This window comes from Rhea pennata, chromosome 1, assembly GCF_028389875.1.
Source record: "Rhea pennata isolate bPtePen1 chromosome 1, bPtePen1.pri, whole genome shotgun sequence".
Taxonomy (NCBI): Eukaryota; Metazoa; Chordata; class Aves; order Rheiformes; family Rheidae; genus Rhea; species Rhea pennata.
The window spans coordinates 68,867,930-68,895,106 of NC_084663.1; the positions used below are offsets into that span (position 1 = coordinate 68,867,930).

The 27,177-nt window shown below is 38.9% G+C and overlaps 1 protein-coding gene across 15 annotated transcripts in view; it reads right to left on the minus strand.

The window, feature by feature from the left end:
- The window catches only part of MICAL3 (microtubule associated monooxygenase, calponin and LIM domain containing 3), a 180,202-nt gene that overhangs the window by 33,684 nt on the left and 119,341 nt on the right, over nucleotides 1–27,177 (minus strand). For 11 of the 15 annotated variants that reach the window (XM_062590756.1, XM_062590765.1, XM_062590774.1 and 8 more), the window contains 8 exons: nucleotides 13,545–13,740; nucleotides 11,360–11,604; nucleotides 10,144–10,233; nucleotides 7,037–7,174; nucleotides 4,913–4,975; nucleotides 1,619–1,723; nucleotides 873–1,004; nucleotides 435–526 (listed from right to left, as the gene is read on the minus strand). In XM_062590756.1, coding sequence (XP_062446740.1) covers nucleotides 435–526; nucleotides 873–1,004; nucleotides 1,619–1,723; nucleotides 4,913–4,975; nucleotides 7,037–7,174; nucleotides 10,144–10,233; nucleotides 11,360–11,604; nucleotides 13,545–13,740 — 1,061 coding nt within the window. The remainder of the gene's footprint in view (nucleotides 1–434; nucleotides 527–872; nucleotides 1,005–1,618; nucleotides 1,724–4,912; nucleotides 4,976–7,036; nucleotides 7,175–10,143; nucleotides 10,234–11,359; nucleotides 11,605–13,544; nucleotides 13,741–27,177) is intronic. The other 4 variants (XM_062590876.1, XM_062590810.1, XM_062590838.1 and 1 more) reach the window with 3 other exon arrangements.

A 27,177-nucleotide genomic window follows, 5' to 3' on the forward strand; every position in this document is an offset into this window, starting at 1 on the left:
TGGTTACTGATACCTAAGTGTATACAAATATAATTTTGAATTGGAACTGTACAGAATCTGATTTTTACACAGGAAACATTACCAAACCAGGATAAACAAACAGAAAACACCTTACTTAGGCTCCTCTCATGCATTATGTATAAAATATACAACTCCTGTTAGCTGTGCATTGAAATTAAAATATCCTATATAAATCTTTTTTGACTTTGTGATAGGAACTTGTGCACTGACGAGCCATTATATTCTTAAGTTAGGGAAGAAAGACAGTGTATTATTTTTCAGACTAGCCAAAGTCAGATTTCAAGATCCACATAAATTATGGAGATGGAAAAGCAGGAAAGACCACTTCTGTCAGCTTGTATTAGTTTATCTGACAAACTGTTCTGTTGAACTACAGGAAATAAGTAGAGAGCATCTAAGATTTCCATTCTTACCTCTGTTTGTTTTGCTTTGGGACTATCAACAGGAGACAGAGGAAGAACACTGTCATTAGCTGGCTGGATAGGAATGGATGGCTTGCATGGATCTAAGAAAGCAAGAATATGTTTCAGAAAACAAATGAGACTTTTTTTTTTTTTTTTTTTTTTTTTTGGTTACACATAGCACATGGTGACAAATTTCTTAGCCTTTTACAAATTCTACATTGGACAACCAGAACCTAGCCAGAAGTTTGCAAATGCCCAAATTGCTGCAAGCTTGTTACACAAAAACTTCTACAAGAAAAAGCAGTTACATGGGTGCTCACACGCTTTAGGAAGCTGTAATCAATGGATTCAGAAAACCCTTCTCAAAACATTAATGCAAGCACATACTGTGTCACTGAGAGCAGTGAGATGGTTCAAAGTGCAAGTTGTAATCATTCAAGTGTCTACCTTCTGTCACACTGGAAGAAGCACCTTCTGTTCCTTCTTCATCTTCTTCATTTTCAGAGACTTTTAGTTTTGGCTCCTCTATGTCACCTTGCTGTAAGCGGAACTCAGCTTCTGCATCAGATGCAATCTCATCTGATCATTAATTATATGGATGAGAAAAAAAAGAGATTTTGGATACAAGTCCATCAGAACATCTGTTTATTTTCAATATCTTTCATAATCCTTTCTATTCACATGGTGCTTGTCACTGTCCTAACTTGAACACCTAAATGTTTTCCTCCTTTATTACATCTTAATTAGAACCATTTATCAGTAAGTAATGGATGATTAAATAAATAACTAAGTAGTTGAAGTCATGCCTTCTGAGTTTTCTGGAAAATTTTCAATATTTCTGAGGTATGCAGTTCTTTCTACATTAGTAAAGGAAGATTTTTTGGCACAACATCATAGACTTTTCACAAATTTACTTCTATTTAAATTATTCACCAAGATTAATTACTTAATAAGGACACCAGACTGAGCCCTCTTAAATCGGGAGATGTTGAACCTCAACCCACAGCACTGAGGTTCTTCCATTCCTATCTGTCCTTCACCCCTGGTTCAGCCTTGTCTATCTGCAATGAACTCCTTCCTGTTTCACTAGAAACAAGACCAGGTTTAATTACACAGTATTTGTTTTCACCAGTATTTGCCCTTATGATTTTGTTCATATAGCGAGGTTTAAACGATGCATGGTGGTACCCTACCGTCATCCAGTTCTGCACCTGTGTCTCCCTCTTCACCTGCCTGCCCTTCCGTGTCTGCAGGCTCTGTGCCCAGCTCATCCTCCACTTCATTAGCCTCACATGGAGCTAGAATATATTCAAATATTGAGAAAAAAGAAAAAAAAATCTATACAGTGAGAAGGTTCAATATTAAATTGCACCAAATGTCCTTAGTGGAAATATTTATTAATTACTATGAAAACAAAGAATTCTGAAGTGTGCCACCTAGAAAGACATACATGGTCAAATGATACCTTCAGACTCCAAGAAAGCAAAGTGCCTGCCTTTGGGGAGTCTCCAAGACATTAGCAACGCAGGCAGCCAGGACTCTTCTGAGGCACTGGCCTTGTGAAAAATTCAGTGAGAAGGGGACTGAGAGGACATCAAACTAGAATAAAGCTTACTGTTTTTTTTCAGTAAGATTTTTTTTTTACCACGACGGAACAGCTACCATCACTTTATAGCATATGTGTATTAGCTGAAAACTGAAATCTCAATGTACCACAACTGTTCATCAAGACACTGAAGCAGATTTTTGAGGGGGTAAGGCAGAGGCAAAGAGTCTAGCTCTAAGATTGATCATTATTACAGTTGGAAAATGTTTAAGTCTGTGCAGCTACAGTATTCTTTGGGAGACTTGATATGTTGTACAAGTAACTAGGTCCCAAATGAATCAAAATGTTTTTAAGTGAATAAAAAGACGCATTTTTTTTGCTAGAGACCACGATTTATAGGATCAATACGCAGAAAAGATTCTTCAATTTATAATATCAAAACAGGCATTTGAAAATAGCACCTGTGACGAGATTTAATTACAGAAGGAGGACCCAGTCACGCAGGTCTAAATTTCATTTTTAAATGATACTTAAAAACCTTAAAAAAACCTCTACTAATTCTCAGTTTATTACATCTCTTCCCATCTCTAGTGTTTTGGGTGATTTACTAGAAATTTTTTCATGACATTTAGGCATTTTCACGTTATGCTATAATTTCGGACATAATTTAAATACCAAAAATGAAGTGATTCCATTTTTTTTCACTGCAGAGTCTATTAACTACATTTTTGGATCTGCAAAGTGAACTAGAATCTATTTAATGTCATCAACATGCAGACACTTAGCTAACGGTCAGCATGTATTATTAGGTACAATGTTTGCTAACTATACACATAGTATCTGGTCCTACCTGATGATAATAGGTGCATTTATAACTTCCTTGGTCACAGCTGCACCAGTAAACTAAGCAGTGCAGGTCTCCAGATCTGAATACATACAAAGCCATACTGTCATGTCTGTTGCTAAACCATAGGAGGGCTCCTGCCATGGTTCCTGACAGCTTTCTTGCCATGGTAGCGCTGCAGTATGCTCCTAGTGGGCAGTCTGGATGCAGCCCTGCTGATACCGGATGATAAAAAAGTTCTAGCCATATGGGTGGAAGTCATGTTGTGGTAGCTTTCTTCAGAGTCAGAGAGTGGGCCCCGGACCTTTTTATTTACTAGTGAAGATGTGGCCTTTGGAACCATTTATTAATTATGGCACTCTCAAAAAAACCCCAAAACAACTATCCCTAAGACTGAGGTCTTACAGTGTCTCCCCTTTCTCTGATCCAGGTTTTTGCTTATTTCAAAGCAAAGCCCTTGGTGGGTGGTCTGTCTTCTTCCTTCAGACTGAGAATTTATTCTTCAGTAGTATCAAGATTGACAAACGTGAGTTAATTTATTTTCTGTAAACTATGGTGAAAAGGCAGTTATACCTAAGTGTGATAAAGCACTGGTTTACTCCCTTACGTCAGAGGCTTATCAGATCCAGAATCTAGCAGATCTAGAACACAGGAGACATAGGAAACTGAGTCGAGTAGCAAAGGCTGGTCCTCACACAAGGGCGTTTATAGATGTACTGAACAAAACCAAACTGTGCCTCTGTATGATTGTTGCTTAGGTATGCTCTAGCTAATGTTACTTGGAAAACAATAATGCCATAGGATGGTTTTTAAGGTAACCAAATGTGAGTAATCTTAATCAAAACTTGGAAAAATGTAACTCTGATGATAAGAATATCTGATATCACTATGTACATGTTTGTCTTCTGATGCAGAAACCATGAGGTGACATGAATAGCATATGGAGTGTTTAAGAGAGAGGATAAAATCAACTCTTTTAGCTAGCTTGGTATATAGAACTCAGCAAAAGATTTTATGGACGCATAGATAAGTAACAACTTGGTGCAAGGGGGATCTCATTTTGAGCGACATGGAGAGCTTGCAAGTGGCTGGTTATATTATACATATACTGTGCATATACATATATGCGGTTAGGATAAGGAGCAAGAGGCCAAAAGCTGTCACACAACAACTTAGAAGCTACACACTACGGCAGCCAGAAACTGGGTTTAGCACTTTGTTCGTATCAGTAGCAGCCGTGAGTGGACTGCACCATGTGCAGCCATCCTGTAAACACTGCTGCCTTGCCAAAGCAGCAGCAGAAGCAAAGTTTTATAGCTGAGCTAGTTATTCTGACGTGCCAAAGCAACACAGCCATAGATCAACTACATATCCATGAACTACTCCCGTTCCACTGATTTACATACTCTCACTGCTTTACAGAATTTGACTCCCTCACTCTAATCCCAGAATCTTTACACTCACCGGTTTTGCAATAGAGACCGACTAAAGAAAGCAACTGAACTCCACCATCCTTCAACTCTCCTGAAGCTTTCCTAAGTAACATGAACTCCAAGTTAAAGGAGACACAACAGTTATCATTACTCCTAAAGATCCCAGCTTAAACCTCACTTTTCTTTCTTGCTTTCCTCACGACATATATAAAATTTGCAATTGCTTCAGACAATTACAGTTGCTTCAAGCACTCTCTGTCACTTTTCAATTGCAAGAAAAAAAAAACCTTTCAATTGCAAGAAAGCCCCACGTACTTTTAGTCAAGGAGCTGAGGGGAAGAATAACTGATCTACTCTTCTGTTCATAAAGCAAATCAAAACACCCAGCTAGATTCCTACTACTACTTTATTACACCAAAGATAACCTCGCTGTTTGGCCTGCCTTCCAAAGGGTTACAACAGATGTCCAGTTCATGCAAGAATGGACTGTCCGAGCAAGGCGTGCATGCACACTCCCCCTTCCTCCCTCCCTCCACTTCCAGTCATGCAGTAGCGATAGGGCCATAGGTTCCAGGGTTAAAGTACCAGCTCAGCTGCTGAAGGCATGGAGAAGAGACGGGCAGGGTTATTGTGCATTGGAATACATAGAACATCACCAAACTACCTCCAGGGACCGTCTCCAGCCACGCCTGTACTGCCTCATGGCGTATGGAAGGAAGGTCGGATGCTGAATTTAAAAAACAATAAATCATAAGAAATCAAAATTAGACCATCAGGAAGTGTCTAGAAGTGAAATGTGACAAAAGGGAAAAATTTCAGCGACAAATACAGGAATAAAACCTACAAGATGTTACACAATTGATTACAGGCTTGGGATTCAAAGAAGACAACATACAAATGCCCAGGGCCAAATCTTCCCTTAGGATCTATGATGTCAGAGGAAATACAGATGGTAATGTAAGAAAAATACAGTTCTTAGCATCTGATTAGCACATTGCTACTGCTGTACTCAGCTTGAAATTTTGTACAGGAGGGAAATTAATAGGTGAAAGAGCTGTGCAGTGAGACCTAACAGAATCTGTCAGTCACAGTATTTCAGAATCGGCACTGTCCGGCTTTGAATGCTACCAGACAAGGAAGAATTCCTAGAACAGAACGAGAGAGACTTCAGTATTTCAGTCATGTTATTCCAGATCAAACCCTAGCTCCAGCTGCTCCTCTGGTAAGCTCTCCAAAGGAGCTCATATGACAGTCAGGAACAAATCTGTCTATCAAACTTGGATCGAAAATTTATGGCATATTCGTAAGTACATATTTGCAACAGTTATTTTATACACAAACTGTTGATATGCCTGTACATGCCTGTACTATATCACCGTGTAAATAAAGCAGCTACCGACCGATCAGTAGATTTTCCTAGTTTGGTCTAATTTGAGGGAAAGGGAAGGAAATAAGGAAATACTGCCTGCTTCCCAAAACAAGCAGCAAAGACTGCAGAATCGATTTGGAAAAATAAACACAGGTTTTCTTTTATTTTACTGGCAGCTGCACTAATACATTATGGGAAGGTAGGAATCAGAAAATATAAATTAAAAGAAAAACTGAGAAGCTATAGTGCCATAAACCTTCAATTGGAAGTTACACGAACCTTAATTATGGTACGCTTAAGAAACTGTGTTATCATTTTTTACTTAGGGTTCTTAAAATTTAAAGCAGCCACTTTAAGAATACTGAATGTTACAGACGTGGAATAGCGTACATTTCTATGACTGCAGTGGGAAGGAAATACAGATCTCTTACTTGCATAGAGCAGACCTCACACCAGAAAATCCAAGTGCATTCTACAAACTGCAATTACAAATACAGCCTAACAGAACTGTGATTATGTATGAAGCTGGACCAGGATCAAAAAAAAAAGGCCAGATTAGGCAACCCCTTCACCCAGCACACTTATTTCCTCTACAATCATGGCACAGTGGTTTGTTATAGACTTTGACAGAAGGCCATCACTTACTAAATCAGCAACATTAACTTTTTTTTAAGCTTGGGCTTCCAGATAAGTAAAGCACATATGACATACTTACCTTCTGACACCCAGTAATATAGTCTAGAATAGGGTCTGGTACAGAGATCAGCTCAGTGGGGATGGCTGGAAAGCGTTTATAAGATAGCTAGAATGTTGGCATTTTTTCCCTTTCCAAAGTTTTCGTTTAAGTAACCAGTAACTCGAAAAGATCACAACTTGCTTTAAAAACCAGATATACCGTCAAATCTTAACTACCTTTGAACTCCGTCCTTCCCCGATAATACCAGCTGCAGCTACACCATTTGAAAAGCAGCAGCAGAGAAATATGCTCAGTACAGAAGCCAGCACTGTTCAGTCTCTCACTGTAATGCACGTACCACACAACATCCCACTTAACTTTCCTGGGCGTTGAATTCTCCACAAAAAGCACATGGGAGCTTCTAGTACTTCCCCTAAAGTCAGTTATCATGGGCTGACGCCTAGCATTAGCAAACCATTTCTACAGTGAGGAAGAATGCTCTGGAGTCAAAATAGGCACGCGAATGGGTCAGAAGTCACAAAGCTGTTGAGCTGAGGAAGTAGTTATTTTAAGCAGAAATTGACCTGTAAAGCAGAATGTTTGACCAACTGCAATTTCAGAAAGTAGCTCCTTTGAATCACTAGTGCCCCTTCTGAAGAGCACTGCTCTGAAAGGGTGCAGAAGCAAAAGAGTTAAACAACTGCAATCGTCATCTAGGAACTGACAGTGCAGGGGGAGATTACCTCTGGAGGTGGAGGACTTTGAGGCTGGGACCATTTTTTCCTCCTCCTCTTTTTCACGGATGTGTGTCCAGTGCACATCTGCCAGGATCTCCAAGGGATCAATCGGATTTACAATCTGCTGCAGTCTAAGGTTTCCAGCTAGCAGATCAAGGATATGGCAGACCAGGATGTAGGTAGGGTGGGATGAAGGACAAGGAGGAAAAGGTAGGAGAACAGTGGAAAGGAAAAGTAACACATCACAGGAAAAGAAATATGAAAAGAAGAAAAGAAAATATTACTAAGATCAGTTTTCAAGACAGACAGAAAAAGCTCAGCGTTGGTTGTGCACGCATACACCAATACAGCAGGTTCCCACTCTTCACGTTCCACATCAAAGCTGAATAATGCCATTCCAAAGGCAAAGAGATGCTATTAAAAACTTCATTATAGATTATCTCTATTGCAAGCAGCTTCATTGAAATGAAAGACATTTTCTGGTGTCCAAGAGATATGTGGTAGGTAAATACCAACTTAGCAGAAATTTCCAGTTCCTTTAGCCTACTCAGCATGATTATTGCCAAAAATACCTTGCTGTTAAAGGCAAGAGACAATTTGCATTGTAGTTTGATGCACCAAAACAAAAAGACCTTCATTCCCTACTATCTGTTTAAATATTTCTTTCTACACTGGGTAAATCTTCCTTTGTGAACGAAATGTTTGATCTCAGAGTTTCAGGTCTATGTATGTGCGCATATGCACACATGGGCACTAATTTTGCACTAACTGAATTGTTTAAAGGGTAGAAGTGATTTCTGAGCAGTGTCAACTTTTTCCTTATGACTTACTCACTCTCCTAAAGATTTCCCTTTGCAAAAAAGGGATTTGTTTCAAAGGAATAACGTTATTGCTCCTTTACTTCCCTACACAAACAAGAAAGCAGCTGATAAGCAATTTACTCAACCCACGCTGAAAGCATCTTCCCTGAGATGAGTCTATTATCTTCAGAGACCCTTTCTCTAATGCCACCTGCTACAGGAGGTTTTGTTTACCCATAATTAAATACCTCATTCCACAGGGACTAAGGTGTTCAGTATCTGCAGAGGGAGTGGTCTTCAAAATCACATGATTTATACTGAACAGTAAAATGCCCATTTTATAAAGTTAAGTCAATATTCATGGGCAGCTTATCACTGTGTAGGGTAAACACTATTTCAGCAATTTACAACTCAAAAGCAATTAGACTTTCATATGCTAGATTAGTGGTTGGAAGGAAACAAGAAACGTAAGTAGCATTTAGAAGCCATACTCCTCAATTCCTGATATCCTGATTTAATGCAGTTCAGCTCTCCCAGCAATGTTCCCCCCAGATATAACAAAGTGTTTAGGACTTCAGTTTCAGGAATGACTGGGTATGATAGCTCTCATTAAAACTGCAGAAGAAACAGGCAGAAAAAACTGCAGGAAGGACAGAATCATCAGGCGATTATTAAAGGGGAAAAGGGATCAGACAAACAAACTCAAATGCAGAGTAGGATTCACAATTTAGCCACATATTTAGCAGCTTTATCTCCCTATTACCTTATTAGAAATTTTTCATGATCAATCAGCACAAAAACATGGTCTAACCAGAGCTACTTCACATCCTGCAGGAAAAGGAATCTGGGTTTTTCTCATCGCATACCAAAGCACTCACATGCAGGCCCCAAGATGAGTAGAGTTAGCATTTGCATCCCCACGCAAAATTTTGTGTTAAAAGGTTTAGGTTTGCCAGCAATGGCTGCAAAGTATATAGTCACTCAGCAAGGCTCAAAAAGAGCAGGTCCCACATGATCTGCATGTTTTTAACATGGATTTGTCTGTGATTTAGATCGGTGTAAACATATGCACCTGCAGTCAACTCCCAAGACTCTACAGAGAGGCCTGGGTCTTGATTAGGAAATAGGCCCTGTTCAGCTTTTTCAGTAGGTAAACTACAGTTTAAACAGCACAACCAAATGTGAAGAACTGCTGCTGGGCTAACAAGCAAACTTAAGATTTCTTTGAGTTATAAATGCTTGAGAATTTCAAACGACAGGTGGTGTGGCCTGTCCTAAAGCTGCCTACTACAGCTTTGCAAGAAACCGGACATTTGTTCTGCTTTAATGGGATAGGTAGCTTTCCTCTCTAGATTCACTTTAGCACTTAACAGCACTTAGTAAGAAATGGGCAGTCTCAACATTTATCTTTTAACGGAATGTGAAGCCACCCATGAAACAACTCCTTAGAAGCCAGGCCTAAAGCAAACTATCAACTAAAATGCAGGAAAGCTTCTTCATTTATGTTCTTCAGCCATCCTAGTACTACTTCTAATCCTTTCCACCAAAAAGTTAAATTGGGAAAAATAAAATATCTCAGATTTATTGTTTTATAAATATGACAAATGCTAAGCTACAGCAGTAACAACTGTAAGTCCAAAAGTACATAGTTTGACAACTAGGTATGCCCCCTTACCTGTATGAAGGTCTTTGGATTTTCTTCTCATGTATTCTGGCTCTAATGAACCACATTAAGTGAATAAGGAATTAACAAGCCATTAGGACCCAGTGCTTCAAAAAAGTAACCATCAGAAATAAATTGCAGCAGAATTCATTATGGAAAACAGCACACCTATTTAAATTGGAATGCCAGATTATTTTCATGTCCATTTTGTGACTTTGAAAAATCTCAGGATCTCCAGAGCTGATTAGCTTCCCCAACATTCTCCCCATAGACACACGCTCACAAAGGACAGTAGCAAAAAATGCAGGTTTGCTCACACAGGCAATATAAATGCAGTAGTTCTGACGTGTCCAGTGTGTCTAAATATGTGGGGTTTGCTATTCATGCACATTATAGTAGCAGACTGATGAAGATTTTGAGATATCTTCAAGTCTTTGGCAGCTTTACCTTTTTCCTAAAATCAGCAGAGAAACCAGACCTGAAGTACAGCAATTGGACCAGGAGGTAAAGGTAACAATAGCTACTGAATCAGTTTTGAGAGAGCTGGTAAAGCAATTACACAAAAGAGAAAATTTTCTCATGTGGGACCTGCTCTTTAAAACACTTCCCTCTGCTTAGGGGAAATGGAAGTGGAAATGGTTTACGGGTACCTTTAAATGTACCCGTGTCCTCTTCATTTGAGAGACGTTGAAGCCAGAGGCCTTGCTGCAGCTCTCTCTCCCAAGGGCAATACTCTCCCTCTACAGCAGAGGGAACCACACAGCCATACATAACACCAGACACATGTGTGTGTGTGTGTGTGTGCGTGCGCACACACAAGCAATGGAGAGAGAGAAAGAGAGAAAGTACAGAATCAGAAAGAAAGAAAGAACTGTCTGGAAATCCAGTGAGTATTACTCCCACTGTATCCAACGTGCCTGACAGGAAAACTCTGCTCGACAGAAACAACGGCTATCTGAGAACGCCATGATTTAGCAGACAAAACAGACAACATGCAGATTACCATACTTAAAAAGCAGTCTCGACTTTCATAGGCTTCAGCTACGGAGACACAGTTACTAAGCTGAAGAAGTAGCCAAGCAACCTGTTGATTTCACGAACAAAATCATTGCTAAGTCTCAGTGTGACTGGACCTCTGCTCATACAAGGAGCCAAAGACCTTTAAAAAGAAGCTCTTTGGAGTCTGATAGTCTTCAGAAAAGGGAAATGAAAGTATAAGATTAACAAGAAATCTGGCATAGTGGTGAAATGCTGAAAACATGTATATTCTTAACACAAGGCTTGCATGATGGTGACTGAGACAAATGCCAGGGAATGAGTCTTTCCCTAAGATTTTCCACAGAAATTCCTCAGAGCTAAAATGAGAATAATCTCAACTCTGTCTTCTCAAGACCTTCTTTTAAATAAGGAGAGCTGGAAGCAGCTTCTGGGAGGCCTCGATGTTAGCTGTAGGGGACCACCTCTGGGTAAGGCACCCTGCAAAACTGAAAACACTGCCTCCACAATGCTTCCAGTTCTTGCTGCCAAAGAACAAAGGGCACACTCAAATCCAATTCCCAGTAATAATAATAAACAACAATAAAACAATGCACTGTCACCCAGCTGTGAGTTGCACATGTTGGCATGCTGTATGGAAAGCATACTGTGTTGTCAATAATGCTGCAACCATCTTGCGGGGAACAATCTTCTGTATCCAGAACGATTCACCTAAAACTTTGTCAATAACTCCCTAAAAATCAAGTAATATGAAATTGAAAGTAGAAAGAAAGATCTCTGAGGCAAATCTTTTTCATTCCGTTTTGCAAGTACTCAGCTCAGTTTTCATTCTCATCTAGCAGCAAAAAAGGATAAATCAATCTGTCTAACCTTCGCTAGACTGCTCATCTTCCTCCTCTTCATCTTCCTCATCATCATCATATTCTCCCTCTTTGTCTTCAATCTCAAGATTCTCCTCGGCCTCAATCTCCTCTTCACTCTTTCCTTTCAGGAGGGCATGGATACGCACAGCCTCTTTCCATGGTACGCCACCCAGGTCTGAAGGGGGTTGCTGAGGCTGCAGTAGTTCATCATCATCCTCCTCATCTTCCTCCTCCATCTCAGACTCTGAACTACTGTTTGAAAAAACAATAAAACAGCAACCAGTTAGTGTTTCTTAGATGAGTCTACATACGACTGACAAGTCATTTCAATACACAAAAGCCCAAAACATACAGTAGAAACCATACTTGTCACCTTCTTTCAGTATTTCATGGGCACTTTATTTACAGCTTGATCAGTGGGCTGCAGTACAGTCCATGCCCTGCTTCTTTTCACAGAGGTGAAGCAGCATTAAAGTACCTATGAAGTTGCATCCAAATATTTGTGCAGCATTCACTGTTACAGTACCTGAGCATATTTAAGTCGGGCACTAAGAAGTAACTTCACTCATACCACATTGCTTTCACTGCACTATGGTAGAAGAGTGCTTGGCAGTGTCAGAATGCAGACGGTCATATTTTTTGATAGTGGCAACTATTGCTGGCGTTTTGGATAGTTACGGCATTTTTGGCACTTGCTGGCAACAGCCACAGAAGGCTTTAGGAATAGAAAGAACATAATGCATAACGCAACTATCAGGCCAAAGCATACATAGCATGTGAGATAAGGACAGCTGGAGAGAAATGCAAAATTCCACGCTTTTCTACATCACAGACAGCACTAGCGTAAGTATCCAATTACGTGCAGAGTGCACATAGTGGCAAGAAACTGCAGGAAACACTGCAAGGACAATTACAATAATGTGCCTACATGGAAAACAATACATATATATCATCAGCACTTTTTAGTAGACATCTTTGTTTAATTCTGGTAGTTCCTAAGAATAAGCCACAGGAGCAAGAAATGTAACTGCCTACAGAATGAAATTTAATCTAACTCAGTCTTATGAACTGGACTATCTAGAGATAGCCAGGAGAAAGATGGTTGTATTTGACACTGGAAAATGAATGTGACCCGTACTACATCCAGAGAATGCATCCGCAGAGCAAAACAGTATTCTTTGTTATTTTTAATAGATCATTGCTGGAAAAAACCTCTGCATTTACTATAGCAACAGTTTGGTGCTTCCCATATAAATCTCGATAGGCCCAGAAAACTGTTTGTGAATAGTTAAAATTTGGGTGAGTCATCTGAGAACAATACTACTGCTCCTGCTGCTTCCTTATGACAGCTATCATTGTATTTAACAAATTAATGCCTTTGGCAGAACCAGAAGCAATTTCTTATACAACACTACATCTGCATGTAATGTATGCATAGAATATGTTTGTAACCTCTGAGCCCCAGGAAACCAGTAGCAGAATTATCTGAGTTTACTTCAAAAGGAGTATGGGACAGACTGAAAGCTGAAAAATTACAGGTTGCTACTGCTACAAAGAAAACATACTAAGAGATCAAGATTGCAAAAGTGCATGACTGACTATAATGGTCACAGGCATTCTTCATCAAATATTTTCTCTCAGCTATCCCTGTAGCAACCAATACTTATGCCTGCAAATATTTGGATCCTGGAATGCCTGCACATCACTTTACAGATAAAGGGAAATTTGTGATGGTGTGGCCCATTATTTTTCAACAACCATACCTATTGTTTCAAATTAAGATCTCTCTGGCATTACAACAATATTCAGTCCAGGCTACATGTGTGTCAAGCTTTAAATCACAGCTGTTTTTGAATTGAAATGTGGTTAACTTTGGAAAACACCCTCTCTTTTTTATCCATGTTCTGTTGCTTAGATGACTACTGTGTTTTTAATACAATTTCACTCCCACTTCAATCCCTTCCAGTTTAAGACTGGTTTTCACGGTACAACCAGTACTTTTTAAAGAAACTTATTAAGTAACTTAGAAGAACAGAAACTCTAACATAAATTATCTACGTACAAACGCACAGTGTTTTCAAGAACTCTAAAAAGGGCGATCTGGTAAACAATATGTGAAAAAAAGCTAAAGGAACAGCCGGTAAAAGTCTGTTGGAATAGATATAAAAAACTTATGGACAACGTGTGCTAACCTGCTGGGCACATCATCTTCTGTTGCTTTGTCTAATACACTGCTCAGGTTATGTTCTGCCAGTGTCTCTTCAGGAACCTCTTCCAGTTCTTCTTCCCGTTGCAGTGACAGTCGGTAATTCTCCAGCTCAATCCGCTCAGGTGTGCCCCGCAGTCGCTTGGCAAGGCTAGGCTCTTCCAGCCCATTTACATTAGCACCTAAAGAAGAAGCCAGTGAATAAATGATAAATGCAACAACCAGGAAGGTACTTTCTTAAGGAAATTGAGCTATTTGGAGAAACAGGGCATGAGGTAGAGGGAGCTAAAATAAAGTGAGAGAAAGAGAATACCTTATGTCATTATTCTGTTCGCCACTACAGGCAGAACCTGCTGGGGAGACAGACTGCAAAAGGGAATCTTAATGGTTTTGGCTAATAGATGCTAAAAAGAATGTTGAATGTCCTAGTTGAGAGAGGAAATAAGGACATTTTAGCTGCATAAACCAGAGCTGCAGTGAAGCCTATTTGGTAAGGCCTGCAGAAGGCCATAGATTGGGAATATTCCCCAAGCCCAAGTAGAAATGATATAGGGCAATCCTGCTGCATAATGTTAAAATTGTTACCAGTCAAGTCAAGTAGAACCACAGAGCTAGACGGCACAAAAACATTTCTACTACTTAATAGTAGAAGAGGAAGAGAAGAAGACGAATGAAAAAGATCCACTAGGAGAAAGCTTTCAAACTTCTTCTACACTTCAATTTATTTTTTAATCAGAGCATGTGATGAAACAGGCCACAGGGAAAAATATAGATAAGATGTCCAAAAGCACAAATCCCACAGATCCCAGAAAATTGAAAGGATTTGTGAATCAAGTAGTTGAAGAAGTATAAAGAAGCTTCATTCACTGTGGCAGTCAATGAATTATGTTCAAACCTGCATTCTTCCATCTCTTAAAAATTCCAGTATTTTAGCTAAAATAGCATGCCGCTGTTCTACCCTTATCCAGTTTAGTATTTACAGATACAGTTTAGTATTTACAGAGGCCAACCCTTCCTAGCCTTTGTTGTGCTGTGCTATAATGAAGCCAAAGCTTTCTCTCATGAGATGAGCTGTTCAGTGTCCTGATCATCCCCTAGCAGTTTGCACCTGTCCCAGTTTGGATTACTCTTTCCAGAACCTGCATGATTAGAATTGTACACAACTTTCCAGATGAGGTCTTATCAGTGTATCGTGCAGCTCTGCCAGAAATCTCTCATCTGATAACCTCTGAGAGCACATTTACCTATTTATACACCACATAATACTGGGGGCTTTTATTTATTGACTGATATTGAGATCCTTCTCCTTCTCTGCTTTCAACTGATCAGCTTCTTGTTGGTAGCCAAAATTTTCAACATTTTCTTAGTGCATGACCTGGTACTTTATACTATTACATTTCTATTTTTAATATTACAGTCCACAAAAATTTGCTGTTCTTTGCACAGGACATTCCTATCCTCCTCTGCATTGGTGATGCTTCAAAATTTTGCCTCAGCAGTAAACTTCATTAGCAGATTCCCCCCCCCCCCTTTTTTTTGTCAATATCACTAGTGAAAGTATTAAAAAGATCAATCCCTACATTAATTTTTGTGAACTCTACATTCTGTAGGTGTTATCCAATTGCATTATTTCCTCTTTCAGTGAAACCACTGCTCTATCATTTAAGTCAGCACCTTCTGTACTAGTCCTTCACTTTACCCAGTTTATCTAGTAATTTCCACGTGGCAGTTTTCAGGTGCTTCATTGAAGTCCAAACTGATCTGATGCACTACCTTTCCCTTACACAGATCATCAGTTACCTTATCAATAAAAGCTGCCAGGCTACTCTGGCACAGTCTTTGGTGAACTCATGTCACCTTTTACACCACTTACCTTCATGAAGTCGAAGTGTCTCATCTGGAGAACTATCTGTCTTTATTGTTTTGTTTTCCTTCAAAGGTGCCGTACCTACTGTTTACATTAAGAGATACGTACTTGTTCAGATCAGCTCTTTCCTTTTTGTTTTGTTTGTTTAGATCATAGTTTTGTTCGGGTGATAGTTTTGTCACCCACTGGGGTGATAGTCAGGGTAGAAGAGGATAGCCCAATTTGATTACAAGTTCTTACTGTAAAGCTCACCAGCTCTTCCATTTTTTTGAGACACAGTTTATTTGGTCCCATTTTGCTTCCACTCATTACAGTACAGTAAGATTTGAATTTTACTTCCAGCTTCATTGGGTTAATTTCCATTTCCAAACTTTGCTACATATTAACTTTTTTTTGCTCCTGTGTTCACTGTCGTTGTCCTAATTGAAATTAAAGGCCAAATACTCATCTGATTTCCTGGTTATACCTAAAATTGCAACTAATCCCAACCCCATCTTCCTTGTGGACCACTTCCATTTTTCCTCCTTTTTTTTTTCTTACACACACAAAGAATACAGCCGTTTGCTTTCTTTTCCTCTGTAAAATCTAACTCAGCATGAACTTTGGCAATGTTTACTTTATCCTCACACTTTCTGACCTCACACTTTCTGCTCTCCAAGACAGTTTTCTTTTTTCATAGTTTCTCAGTTTATTCCTAACATTTTTTTTTTGGAGGCAATTATCCACTCAGTAACATCTTAAGTCTTTCATGCAAAATATTACACAGGCCTCGCCATTATTAGTGGCAGCTATTTTTCAAACCTCTCCAGAAAGACAAAAAGTCTTCCATAAAGAAAACTGCCTAGAGTGCTTTTCTCGCTTGCTTAATATTGCGGGACTCCCCCGTGATGTGGGCAAGCAACTGCTGTGCCCTAGGCTGGAGCCACTGGGCCTCCTCACGGTGCCAGCCACAGAGGCCTGCTCTGCTGAAAGGCTGGAGCATTACCCTGCATTGCCAAGGCTATCGTGGTCTCTGCCGTTTCCCGCTGCTAAACCTTACGCATTTTTAGAAGTTTAATGGAACTGAACTGCATTCTCAGCGAGGATCCGCATTTCATTTCGTTCTCTCTAGATGGTGACACCACTTCAGCCAAAGCTATTTTTATAATCCGTGTTACATTCCCCAGCCCTGAGTTCACAGTAACAAGGGACTTGACCTGGAATATTGCTTTGGCAGTTCTGGCAGACAGTGAAAAAAAAGGGGGGGGGGGGATTCTGGGTAATGGAAGAGCACCAAGGTGAGAGAAAACAAAGAAAGAATATACTAAATCATCACAAAACAAGAGTCTTTCTACTTGGAACTCTTTATACAGAACAGAGCACTCGGCTAGGCCCAGCTCCTTCAACAGAAATCCCTTTTTACATGCTGTTTCTAACTTGTTCTCTCCCAGTGCATACCCCAATAACACTGTAAAGTTCACAAGCAGAAAAAAAGGATTAAAAGAGTTTTTTCTCCATCTGACATTATTTCAGTTCTGTCCTTTTCTACGAACATTAAGTATTTTTGTCATTTTTTGAAAAGAAAATAAGAAAGAAATATAAAATCATTTCCATACAATTAACTGCACTGAATGGAGTATAAACAAAACAGATGCTTGTTTCACTGCTGCAATATTTAGGGTTGGGGAGCAGATCAGCAGCTACAACTCTAAGGTAAAGGATGAGTGAAACTCACACTGACATCTGCTTATATGCACTTCACCAGCATATATGATCTTTCCAGCCCGTTGTCTGGAATAAAGGTTATCCTTGCCCTTCTAACCATGAACCCCCAACATAACTGGTACAAGCAGAATCAAGCTAATTCTGTCACAGTATAAACAGAGGGAGTAAGAGATTCAATGCAACTGTATAAAAAAATTGAAAACATGGAAAAGATGAAAATCCTCCATAAACTTTCAGGTAAAAGTATATGGTCAAGTCAAGATGTCCCATAAGTTTGGGAAGTGCTCTGTGCCTCAAACTCTCAAAGAGATAAGAAGAACATCCCTAGCACTTCTCTAATTCATTTATACATCCACATACTTCAGATGCAGGATTAGTTACATCCTTCCACTTTAGTCTGCACAGAAAACAGCTCTACACCATAGAACATGATCCAGAAACTCAACTGATTACCAGCTCCAGTGAAGGACTTCCAGCAGTTTTGTCTATATGGACACACTCAGAATACAAGAATTGGTTTTGTTGCTAAAAGTTGCCATGACTACTTATCTAGCTAGCTACAAGGCCACTGTCAAATCTGGAACCAAAGGAGCAACACAGGTGATGCTACTGATACCCAACTGCACCATGAAGTCATCACCTTTCAGAGGGAAAAGCATAGCAACTCACCAAACTGCTTCAGGGATGAAAGTATGTGTTGGATAGAAGTGTAGCTAACATGGTAAGAAGACGACCAATTTGATCCCATTATATCATAAAGTTTACATCAATTCACTTGAAGCTACAATAAAAAACTAAACAGGGACAGGAAAATTTGATTGTGTCCTACTCTGGTTTCCTCCATATATATGCTATATGGGTGGACAAAGTCCTTTCCAGTGCAGTTCTTGCAGATGTTAAAGCTAATTCTTTAATGTGCCTCTGGGGAGGAAAGGTACTTCTCTCAGACTACCATGTTATATTCCACAGACTATTCTGCAGCTTGCCAGTAAGGGATACTTGCAGAGTGCACTCATTATCTGACACTCCACCTTCTCAGGGCAGCTGGGCCCACAAAGCCAAATTTCTCAACTGAGAGGAAAGAACTGATGAAGCTGCCCTATGTCAGAAAAAGCTATGTTATTAGCCAAACAAGAGAGCTACCTGAAAGCCAAGAGCCGCTTATCAAACAATCAATACATCAGTTTAAAAATCCACAAACAACATCCAAAATAGGACACATTTTAAAACCTGGTTCTGTATTTTGGAAGAGCAATGGGCTGTGAACTTTACATAGATCATCTGAATGGAACTGTTTTCCTAACAGGACAGGCTGCTTTAGCTGTTGCGTGAAAGCTGCCAGAGTCCTTTATTTATCTCAGCCTTGACAGCCTTCCTCCTGTAAACGAAATCGTGTGATCAGAGATAACATTCTTGCATTAAACTGCTCCTTGCTCAAATGAATGTGTCCTTTTCTGTGTCATGATTTCAGCAACCTTGGGGGTTACTGGAAGGCTTGAGAAGCTCTTCCTGGACAGAGTTCCCTGACTATTATCCATGAGGACTACCTAGCTCTCCAAAACTTACAAATTAGTCCCATAAGCTAGATAAAGCCTTGCTCAGGTTGATTCCTAAGGTAATGTTTGCTGAAGAGATAGGAGAAACCTGGAAACTTGGGAATAATGAAGTCCTCCCCACAGAGAAACTACCTGCCTTTGCGCAAATCTTTTCTCTGTGGTACTGTATCAGAATTTGTTTTTCATAATCATGCAGTACCTCTATATTTTCTCTTCTTAGTAATATCTGTTAATACTGCAAGGTCTTTATGGTAATTATCATCTCTTATAAAGTGTGGGTCCACTACTTCACACGCAAGTGCCCAGTCTCAGCTGGGGCTTCGGGAGTTACAGCAATTCAAATAAAGGAAACTCCTGCAGAAGAGGCAATGAATTAACACATCTCCCCAGAAAATTTTCATTCTGGATTTCTTGAATCTTGCGCTTTTATGATAATCTGAAACATTGTACCTGTTTGTTTGCATTCCTCCCTTCCAAACTCTTCAGTTACCTTCGACCTTCACAGAATTGTTAGAGAACACCACTACGTCAGACAAAAATAGCTCCTATGGAAACAACGGCGTGTTATATATGACAAGAGAAGGGAGATGGAAACTAGTCTGCGGGAGTATAAACATAATGCAGTGAACTCTGGGTCAGAAATACTACATGTCCTAAGATACCATTGCCAATAAGATTTTAAAAACATTGTTTGAGTAAGGTTTCTGAAGTTTGTTTACAGTTCAATGAATATAGAGAAGAAAGTGAGTGAGATCTGATATTTTGGCTTCTCATTTTTCATCTGTGTTGATGTCAGATTAAGTTTCTGTTTTTTTCCCACAAGTTTCATCCTCACCCACTCCAATTTCACTAACTGCCTCTTTGTAGTTCAAATCTACTTCTCATCCAAGTGCCTTGAAATGTTTTAGAAGTATTAGTATATTAAAACAAATCTATTTTTGAGGTAGATAAGTACTGTAGAGGTGTTACACAAGTCCAGACACAGAGAAATTAAATACCAGCAGATCAGTCTTGCAACAGATGACTGTCAGTGCCAGAAACAGGATCCAGTATGCCCAACATCAAGCCTTTCGCTCTCAACGTAAGTCAAGACAAAAGATTTTGAAATAAAAAGTGACTAAAATCTGCCAGATTTTAAGTCTTTTATAATTATTACACAATGTATGTGAACAGGTTCAGCAAAGGTACCTCCTACAAGATGCTCGGTGTGCTTAGCACACTGTTAGCTTAAAGAAACTCAAAACTGCTAAGCATTTTTACAGCATATATTTTATCTTCTTTCCTGGTGTGTACTAAAAATGGAATTCTTACTATATAGGTATGGTTTTGGATGCTGCAAATATTGAAGTAGTAAGTCAGTTAAGTGCAGCTGATTTCTTTTGAGATATGTAACCAGAAATCTCTTCCTTAATCCTCTCCAAAATTAGTATCTAGCTACTGTTAACAGTTTTTGCATTGCACAGTATGAGATATATACAACATGTAGCTGGCAACTCTTAACTGACCTGCAGAAGTATATTAAATTTTTTTTTTTTTTTTTTTTTTTTTGAGGTTTAGGAAGAAGTATAAAGTTTTAACTCTGGATTCATCTACTCTTTAGAATCACATCCTCTCTTTTAAGAAGTATCTCCAAGAAACCACCAAAAAGACACCAGCAGGTGTGGTGAATTCTTGTCAGTGCTTGTTCACATAGCCTCATATCACATACTTCAGAACCACACATAACCTGGTAGGATCCACTGAATTTTAAGAAGCACATCCTCAAAGCCAGAAGTAAAGTAATACTTGTTCACATACAGACAGTCATGCATTTATTTGAAAATAAATACAGAAAAGTCATCAAGTATCAATGTTATTTTGATACAATGCCTCAAATTTCTATCTTCCTATTTTCTATGGTATTCGCAAGCCTTCAGGGAGACTGAATTACCAACAAATCTTGAATTTTCTGATGTCTGCATTTCAAGATTGATTCGTAGCACTTATGTTCAGTTAAATCATTTCAAGTTTGATCCGTAACAATTATGTTCAGCCAAATATGAAAGCTCTGAATTGAGAGAGAACAGTATAAGGAGCAATACAAAATATATTCATAAGCAAGATATCCAGAATGTCCATACGCAGGATTCAAAATGAGCTCAAATCTGAAGATGACCTTGCTGAAATTCTTTTGTAATGCACACACATGGGTAACATTCAATAACAACTAGGTAATCTTCCTGAAATATATGCTCTACTGAGCCAAAGCTATTGAGTTTGAGATGGGAATTGTGCAAATGCAAACTATTTTATGCAGGTCAAATTAGATTAACTGTCCTTAAATTGACATTTAAAACCTAAGAAACTAAGGATCAGATGCAGAACAGAACGGCAGCTCTTTCTAGCCAACTAAGAGAAAGAGAGCTTTGCCACTGAGCAGCCAACGTGCCCGAGACCTCTACTACCATATCAAATCGTAATCCACAAACTGTCACCTGAGCAGTTCTTACAAGCAGGTCAGAGAACTGCAAAGAGCAATAGGGAGATTAAATTGTACAGACAAAAAGGTGGTTTATTTAAATATCCTCTTATACAGAAATCCCCAGCAGAGAGTTACTAGATAACCAGCACTAATAACAGTGCTGTCCAGGAAGTTTTGTAACTTACTTAATAGCACATAAAATAAAATTTCTTAGGACTCCTACTGATAGCTACTGGTTCCCTATGTAATGATGAGGTGCAGAGAGGCCCACAAAACCATTCTCATCTGTATGGGAATAACTGACAGCTAAAACATTCAAGGAATTCTGAAATCCCACAAACAGTTGTATGAAGGTATGAGCCCTCCTCCACACATTCCAGCATCTCCAGCTGGAATCATATTCTTCCTATCTCAAATACTGTCAGCAAATGTGGAAGCCCATTCTCTTCATAACTATACAAACAAATTAGAATGACCACTGAATGAAATCAGTAATTTATGTGTTTAATTTACAAATATTACAGTATTTTCCTCTGTTCCCACACTATTTGGTTAAAAGAGGGTTCAGCGTTGTCAAAAAAGACACTGAAAAATCTTGGTCCCCTACAACTGGCCTAAAACCAGTTGTCAGTTTGGTTTGACCTTACCTTTCTTCATTTTTATTGGAAGTAGGCAAAAGTGAATATAATTAATCAGTTTTATTTCAAAGTTATTTTTAATTTATTCTTGTGACTTGAAAACAAAACAGAATTCATCCCCAGCTCACACTAAGGTTTGAGGTATATATGGTGCTTTTCATATGCAGAATAGTGAAGTGTTATTATTAAATAATGAAAACTTAAAGCTCAGTATATGACTTAACAGTATAGCAAAGCTGCCTTCATTACAGCAGAGGTATAGAATAATCCAAGAATGTAGTTATTCTTGACTCCTAGGAAGTGTCCAGCACTGTGGATGGGAGGTGGGGAAGAGAAACAGGGGAAGGGAGGTATTAGGTCACCTAATCCATGCCCCAGTGAACACTGCTGAGGTTGGTTTTCCTCACTAAATCTTTTCTGGCAGAAAATCGTAACATTTGTATGGATTTCATTCTTACTTCTGCTAAAACAAGCTATCAGCACTAGAGATATAAAACTCACATATTAATTTATATTTTTAAGTCAGTTAAGTGTTGCCATGTCCATGATCCAGGTATACTGGTAAGCCAGTAATACATTACTTATCACTTTCCATTTGGTTGATATCATTTAAGGTGTCTGAATGCCTTCCAATGCTTTGATCAACTCTATCATATGCTGCCTGGCATGGTTTTAATTTCCTGAGAGAAGCTGAGCATGGGAAGGCTGGAGAGCACTGAAGGATAATCTGGTTAAAGATAACATTACTCTGCAGGCATAAATTCTGTCCTGGCAGTTATTAAAGGTATATTACCTCAAAGAAGCACCTGGGATGAGTCCCACCCAGGGACTGGGAAGGGAAAGAAGGAAAGGACAGAAAGGTCACTCTGTATTTTAAAGTCATGAAGACCTTAGTTCGTGGGGTTTTCCCCCATAATTGGATTTTTTTCTTTGTTTCTTTAAATCCTTTTGGAATTGACATTTAAGAGTGACTGTCCAATAGTAATCCAAAGGGTAAGTCACCCTCTCAAGGTGTTGGAAAGAAACCTCCTCTTCCTTCTCTGCTACATAAGACTTCAGAGAGTCATTCACTGCAGCATTTGTTTTTAAGCTCATGTTCAGCAGCCCTCTGAAACCTTTTGTTTCACCAAGAGGTATCAGACATATGATTCCTCTTGTGCAAGTAGCACATTCTAGCAAAAAGCTGAACCAAGGTCATTTCCATCCAAAAATAATAGAGGAACCTATTACTACATACAAGGCTTATTTTTTTATAGAAATCAGTATTTCCAGTTCCACCTCTGATTTTGGAAAATGTTTTGATCATGGAAGAACAAACAATCAGCAACTAGAAATTTTATCAGACATAAGAAAATAATCTGGAATATCATGTGATCTCTGCTTCCTGTCCAAATTATTATCAGATTAAAAAAACAAACAAAAAATCAAACAAACAAAAAACCCACAGCCTTCAAATTCAGTAATTAGTCATGATTGTATGGATCTCTTCCTTCAGCTACTGAGCTAACCATTGTCTCTTCCATTGCAATTTGCTACAGATTTCCATAATTAATGGACCTCAGAACTTATTTGGATGCTAGCTCTGTTGTTACTTGATTTCTATCATTTGTTTCAAGATTATGAAGTGCTGCAAATGAAACAGGCTAAAAGCTGAGGCTGGCAGTCACAGGAAAATAGATGGGGGTATACTCATCCTAAGGGAAAACCCTGTATGTGCCAGACAACACAGACACTTGCTCCCCCATTCTGTTGCAGATCCTCCCTATTATCTCCATTTTTCCCACATATTCTTGTATAATTTGTGAAGTGAATGAATATTCAAACCCAGCCAGAGCTTCGCACCTTAGTGGGAATTTTTCTGAAATTAAGAAAGTTCCATTATATAAGTATATAGATAGGTATTATCCAGAATCTACCACAGTTCTAAAAACAAAGCTTCCAAAAGGCACATTACTGACTGAAGATGACTTACATATCAGTTCTATGTTTTAAATCAGCAAGTTACCCAAGCGTGAAAGTAGTGAAATATCTCAGGTTAAAAAAAAGAAAAAAAAATCCTATTTTTAAACAGTTCTATTCCCAAGCTGTCAGATAAACTTCTGTAACAGCAGAAAGGACATTACAAAATTTTCCAAAAAAAGAAAACACAGAATTCTGGGATGACTGCAAACATGAGAAATGTCAGACTAAACATACATTTTTGAGAGACGATGTAAGCAACTAAACTCAGCATAGAAGTGTCATCTTATCCTTAAAGAGCATCTGCCCTGTTTAGTTTGGAAAGTCGAAGCTCTACATCACTAGGATCAGCTCAGTAACCACTACTCCACCTTCCTCCATAAACACACTTCATAGAAGCCGAAGAATATGTTAGATGTTGATTTTATGGTTTCCATTCCTACTCTTCAGATCATTTCTGCTTTTTTTTTTTAAGTTTGTTTTTCTCCCCTTGTTTCCATGACGTATTTTAAGATACATTACAAACTACATATCATAATATTTTATGTTCCTGTCCACAAGCAGGTGGTAAAACTATCACTGGCTTGTTTTAATTGGTGTACAGATACATAGACATTCAGAAAACCTATGGTCTTACTTCTAAAAGTAACTAATGTCTTCTCATCACTGTTACAGGATATTAGAGGAAAAGAACTGTATGCAGCAGTTATTTTGCTTTCTCCCACATCTGATGAGGCAGCTCAGTATGTCTAAAATTTGAAACAGCTTGTATACACTAGGATTTCTACACTACCCTAGTAATATGTGTAGCAAAAAAAAAAAAAAGGTTTATTCAATTGTTCTTCTTGGAAAAACGGCTACCAAAATCTACCTAATGAAGCAAACCGCTTTGGGATTCATCATGCACAGCATCTTAAGGACAACCTTCAAAGCCCAAATCTTAGAGTGAAGCTTCCAAATCACTGTTAATTCAGCCCACCTTCAGTGGAAGTCATCTGGTTTTCAAAGACACAAAAATCCACAATTCCCACAGATTTAGTATAACAAAAACATCTTTCTCTTACAGGTTTAAAGTGATTTACAAATTCAATTATGATATCTTGCTTTTAAAAAAATGTCCTGAAGAAAGTACTATTCATACAGTGAACTTCAGTCCTTCAGATTCAGTTCTGAGATGAATAATTGGAAGCATCTGTGTAAGATTTCTTGTGGATCATTTGTTTGGCAACTAAAAGTGAGGACAACAGCTGCAAAAAAGTATGCGATATCTCACTTTCCTTATCTGTAAGATGAAGATAATATCTAATCTATTTAACACAAGCTGCAAAGTCTAAGTAATGTTGAAGACCATCAAAAGTGATTGATGCAGCTGAAGGACAAATCTGCGAGTTGAGATTCCAGGACAGCATATTCTGAAAAATCAATGTGTTCTCTTCACAGAACTGTAGGCAAAGAGCATGTACGCTCAGTAAGAACTCTTCTGGGCCCAAACCTTGAAAGTTTAAAAAGAACAGTATTTGAGATATTTTGAAGTAGATATCTTAGCGTAGAAGGGAGGAGGAAGGGTAGCAATGAATAAAGAAGTGCTTGAAAAAGATTCAGTTTTGTTTCATGAAAAAAAAAATAACTTTAACAAAACATGGCCGGGTCATGGAAGAAGTTCTCTGCTCACATCCCTCTCCCATCTAGTGGGGTGAGATACAGAGCTCAACTCATACATACAGTTTAGTAAGAAGACACTAGAAGTCATTAGACTGGACAAGAAGTATAAACGCAGAAACAGAGAGTGTGACGGATCTGTGTAGGCTTCACAAAAAATGAGGTGAGAGTCCATGGGAGTTCTCCCATTACACAAATATTTGGTTTCTACAATTTCTAACTACAAACAGTGCCTCCTACACTGCTACAGTAAATCTGATTTCACTGTAATAGGTTCAGAAAATAACCCCTCCGCCTACCCTTTAAAAAAAGATCCTTAAAGCAAATGTTTGATTCTGGAGAGCAGATAAGCACTCATAAAGTTAATGCGTTTCCTGATGCAGAACAGTGAAGGCTGTTCCAGTGGTGCATCAAAATGACATTTCCAATTCATGCAGGAACACATAAAGTTGTACACTGAACAGTGATGGCTCCTTTTCAGAACTGAAGGCCCATTTTAGTTTCAAAATCAGGACTTCTGACAGCAGTAAAGAAAAATAAAAGGCAATTTAAAAGGCATAAAGTGATTACTTCCTCCAAAGAGGGGGATTCTACATTCAACAGAATTGGTTTCCTGTTGCAATTCTGTGATTTACTATTTAAACATAACTACTCTGAATCAACCTGAAAGACATGTCATTTACAATGAGAGTCTCAGAAGTCATCTGCTGTTACAAGCTTTAAGTTGTCAACAGTACAGTAAGAAGCACGTGAGAAGCATGCAAGAGAAGGCATGAATGGAAGGATGCCTTAACGTAGACTAATCCGATGCATCTTTGAGAACGACAAAATGCATCTCAAAACCCTGACCCCGCTTCCTGTGTTGGTCAGTCTTGAGGAAAGGAGGCCATCTCCTCACCTGCCGTTCTCACAAGTGGAGAGTGCCATGTGGCTAGAACTCAAGAATGGATGTGGCCCTAGGGCTCCACATCTGGTTACACACTTTACCCTCACACCTAAACATACCAGCATCAAAGCTGCTGCTCTACAAATAATAGAAAAAAGATCCTACCCAAAAGCTTACCTTTTTACAACAGATGTAAAGGTTATGCTTCCCTGTCCCTGAACGTTGACTTGTTCACGTTCTTTCTCTCCCCTCACAAATTTGTTTCACTGCCTTTTTTTATGGAGTGCCACAGGGAGGTCTGGCCTTTAGCAAAGCACACAAATCAATCTCCCAAATCAACAAAAGTCAGTGAAGCCACAACATTGACAGTACATCTGTCCAAAGCAGACTTTGCCCAACCAGTCAACTGTTTGGTAGCAGGGTTCTTAAAAGCTTTTCCACAGAAATGTGTAATGCCATCAGCCCCTGTGCAGTACATCCTGCACACTGACCAAATCACAACGTAGCAGCAAAATAAAAAAGAGATGCACAAGTAGCCTGAAACGTTACCAAATCCATCACTTGCCATAGCAGAACTGCCCCCTCCAGAAGTCTCTGTAGTTACAGACAGCACATGCCATGGAGCTCCCCCAAACTTCTTTTGAAAGAATATTCTTGCTTGCTAGATCTAGTCTGTTCACTCTCCCCCAAAAACTTATCCCCCACAGCATTCCTTACCTGGAACAAGTGGAGGTTTTTGACAAGGGGGATGACAAAGAAAAACTCAGAAACCTGAAGATTGTTTGGAATTTATTCCCTTGAACATTTCAAAACATTTGAACAAATAGTGTATTGATTTCACAGCAGCAGGAAAACCAAATATTACATAATTTAGAGACATACACCCAAA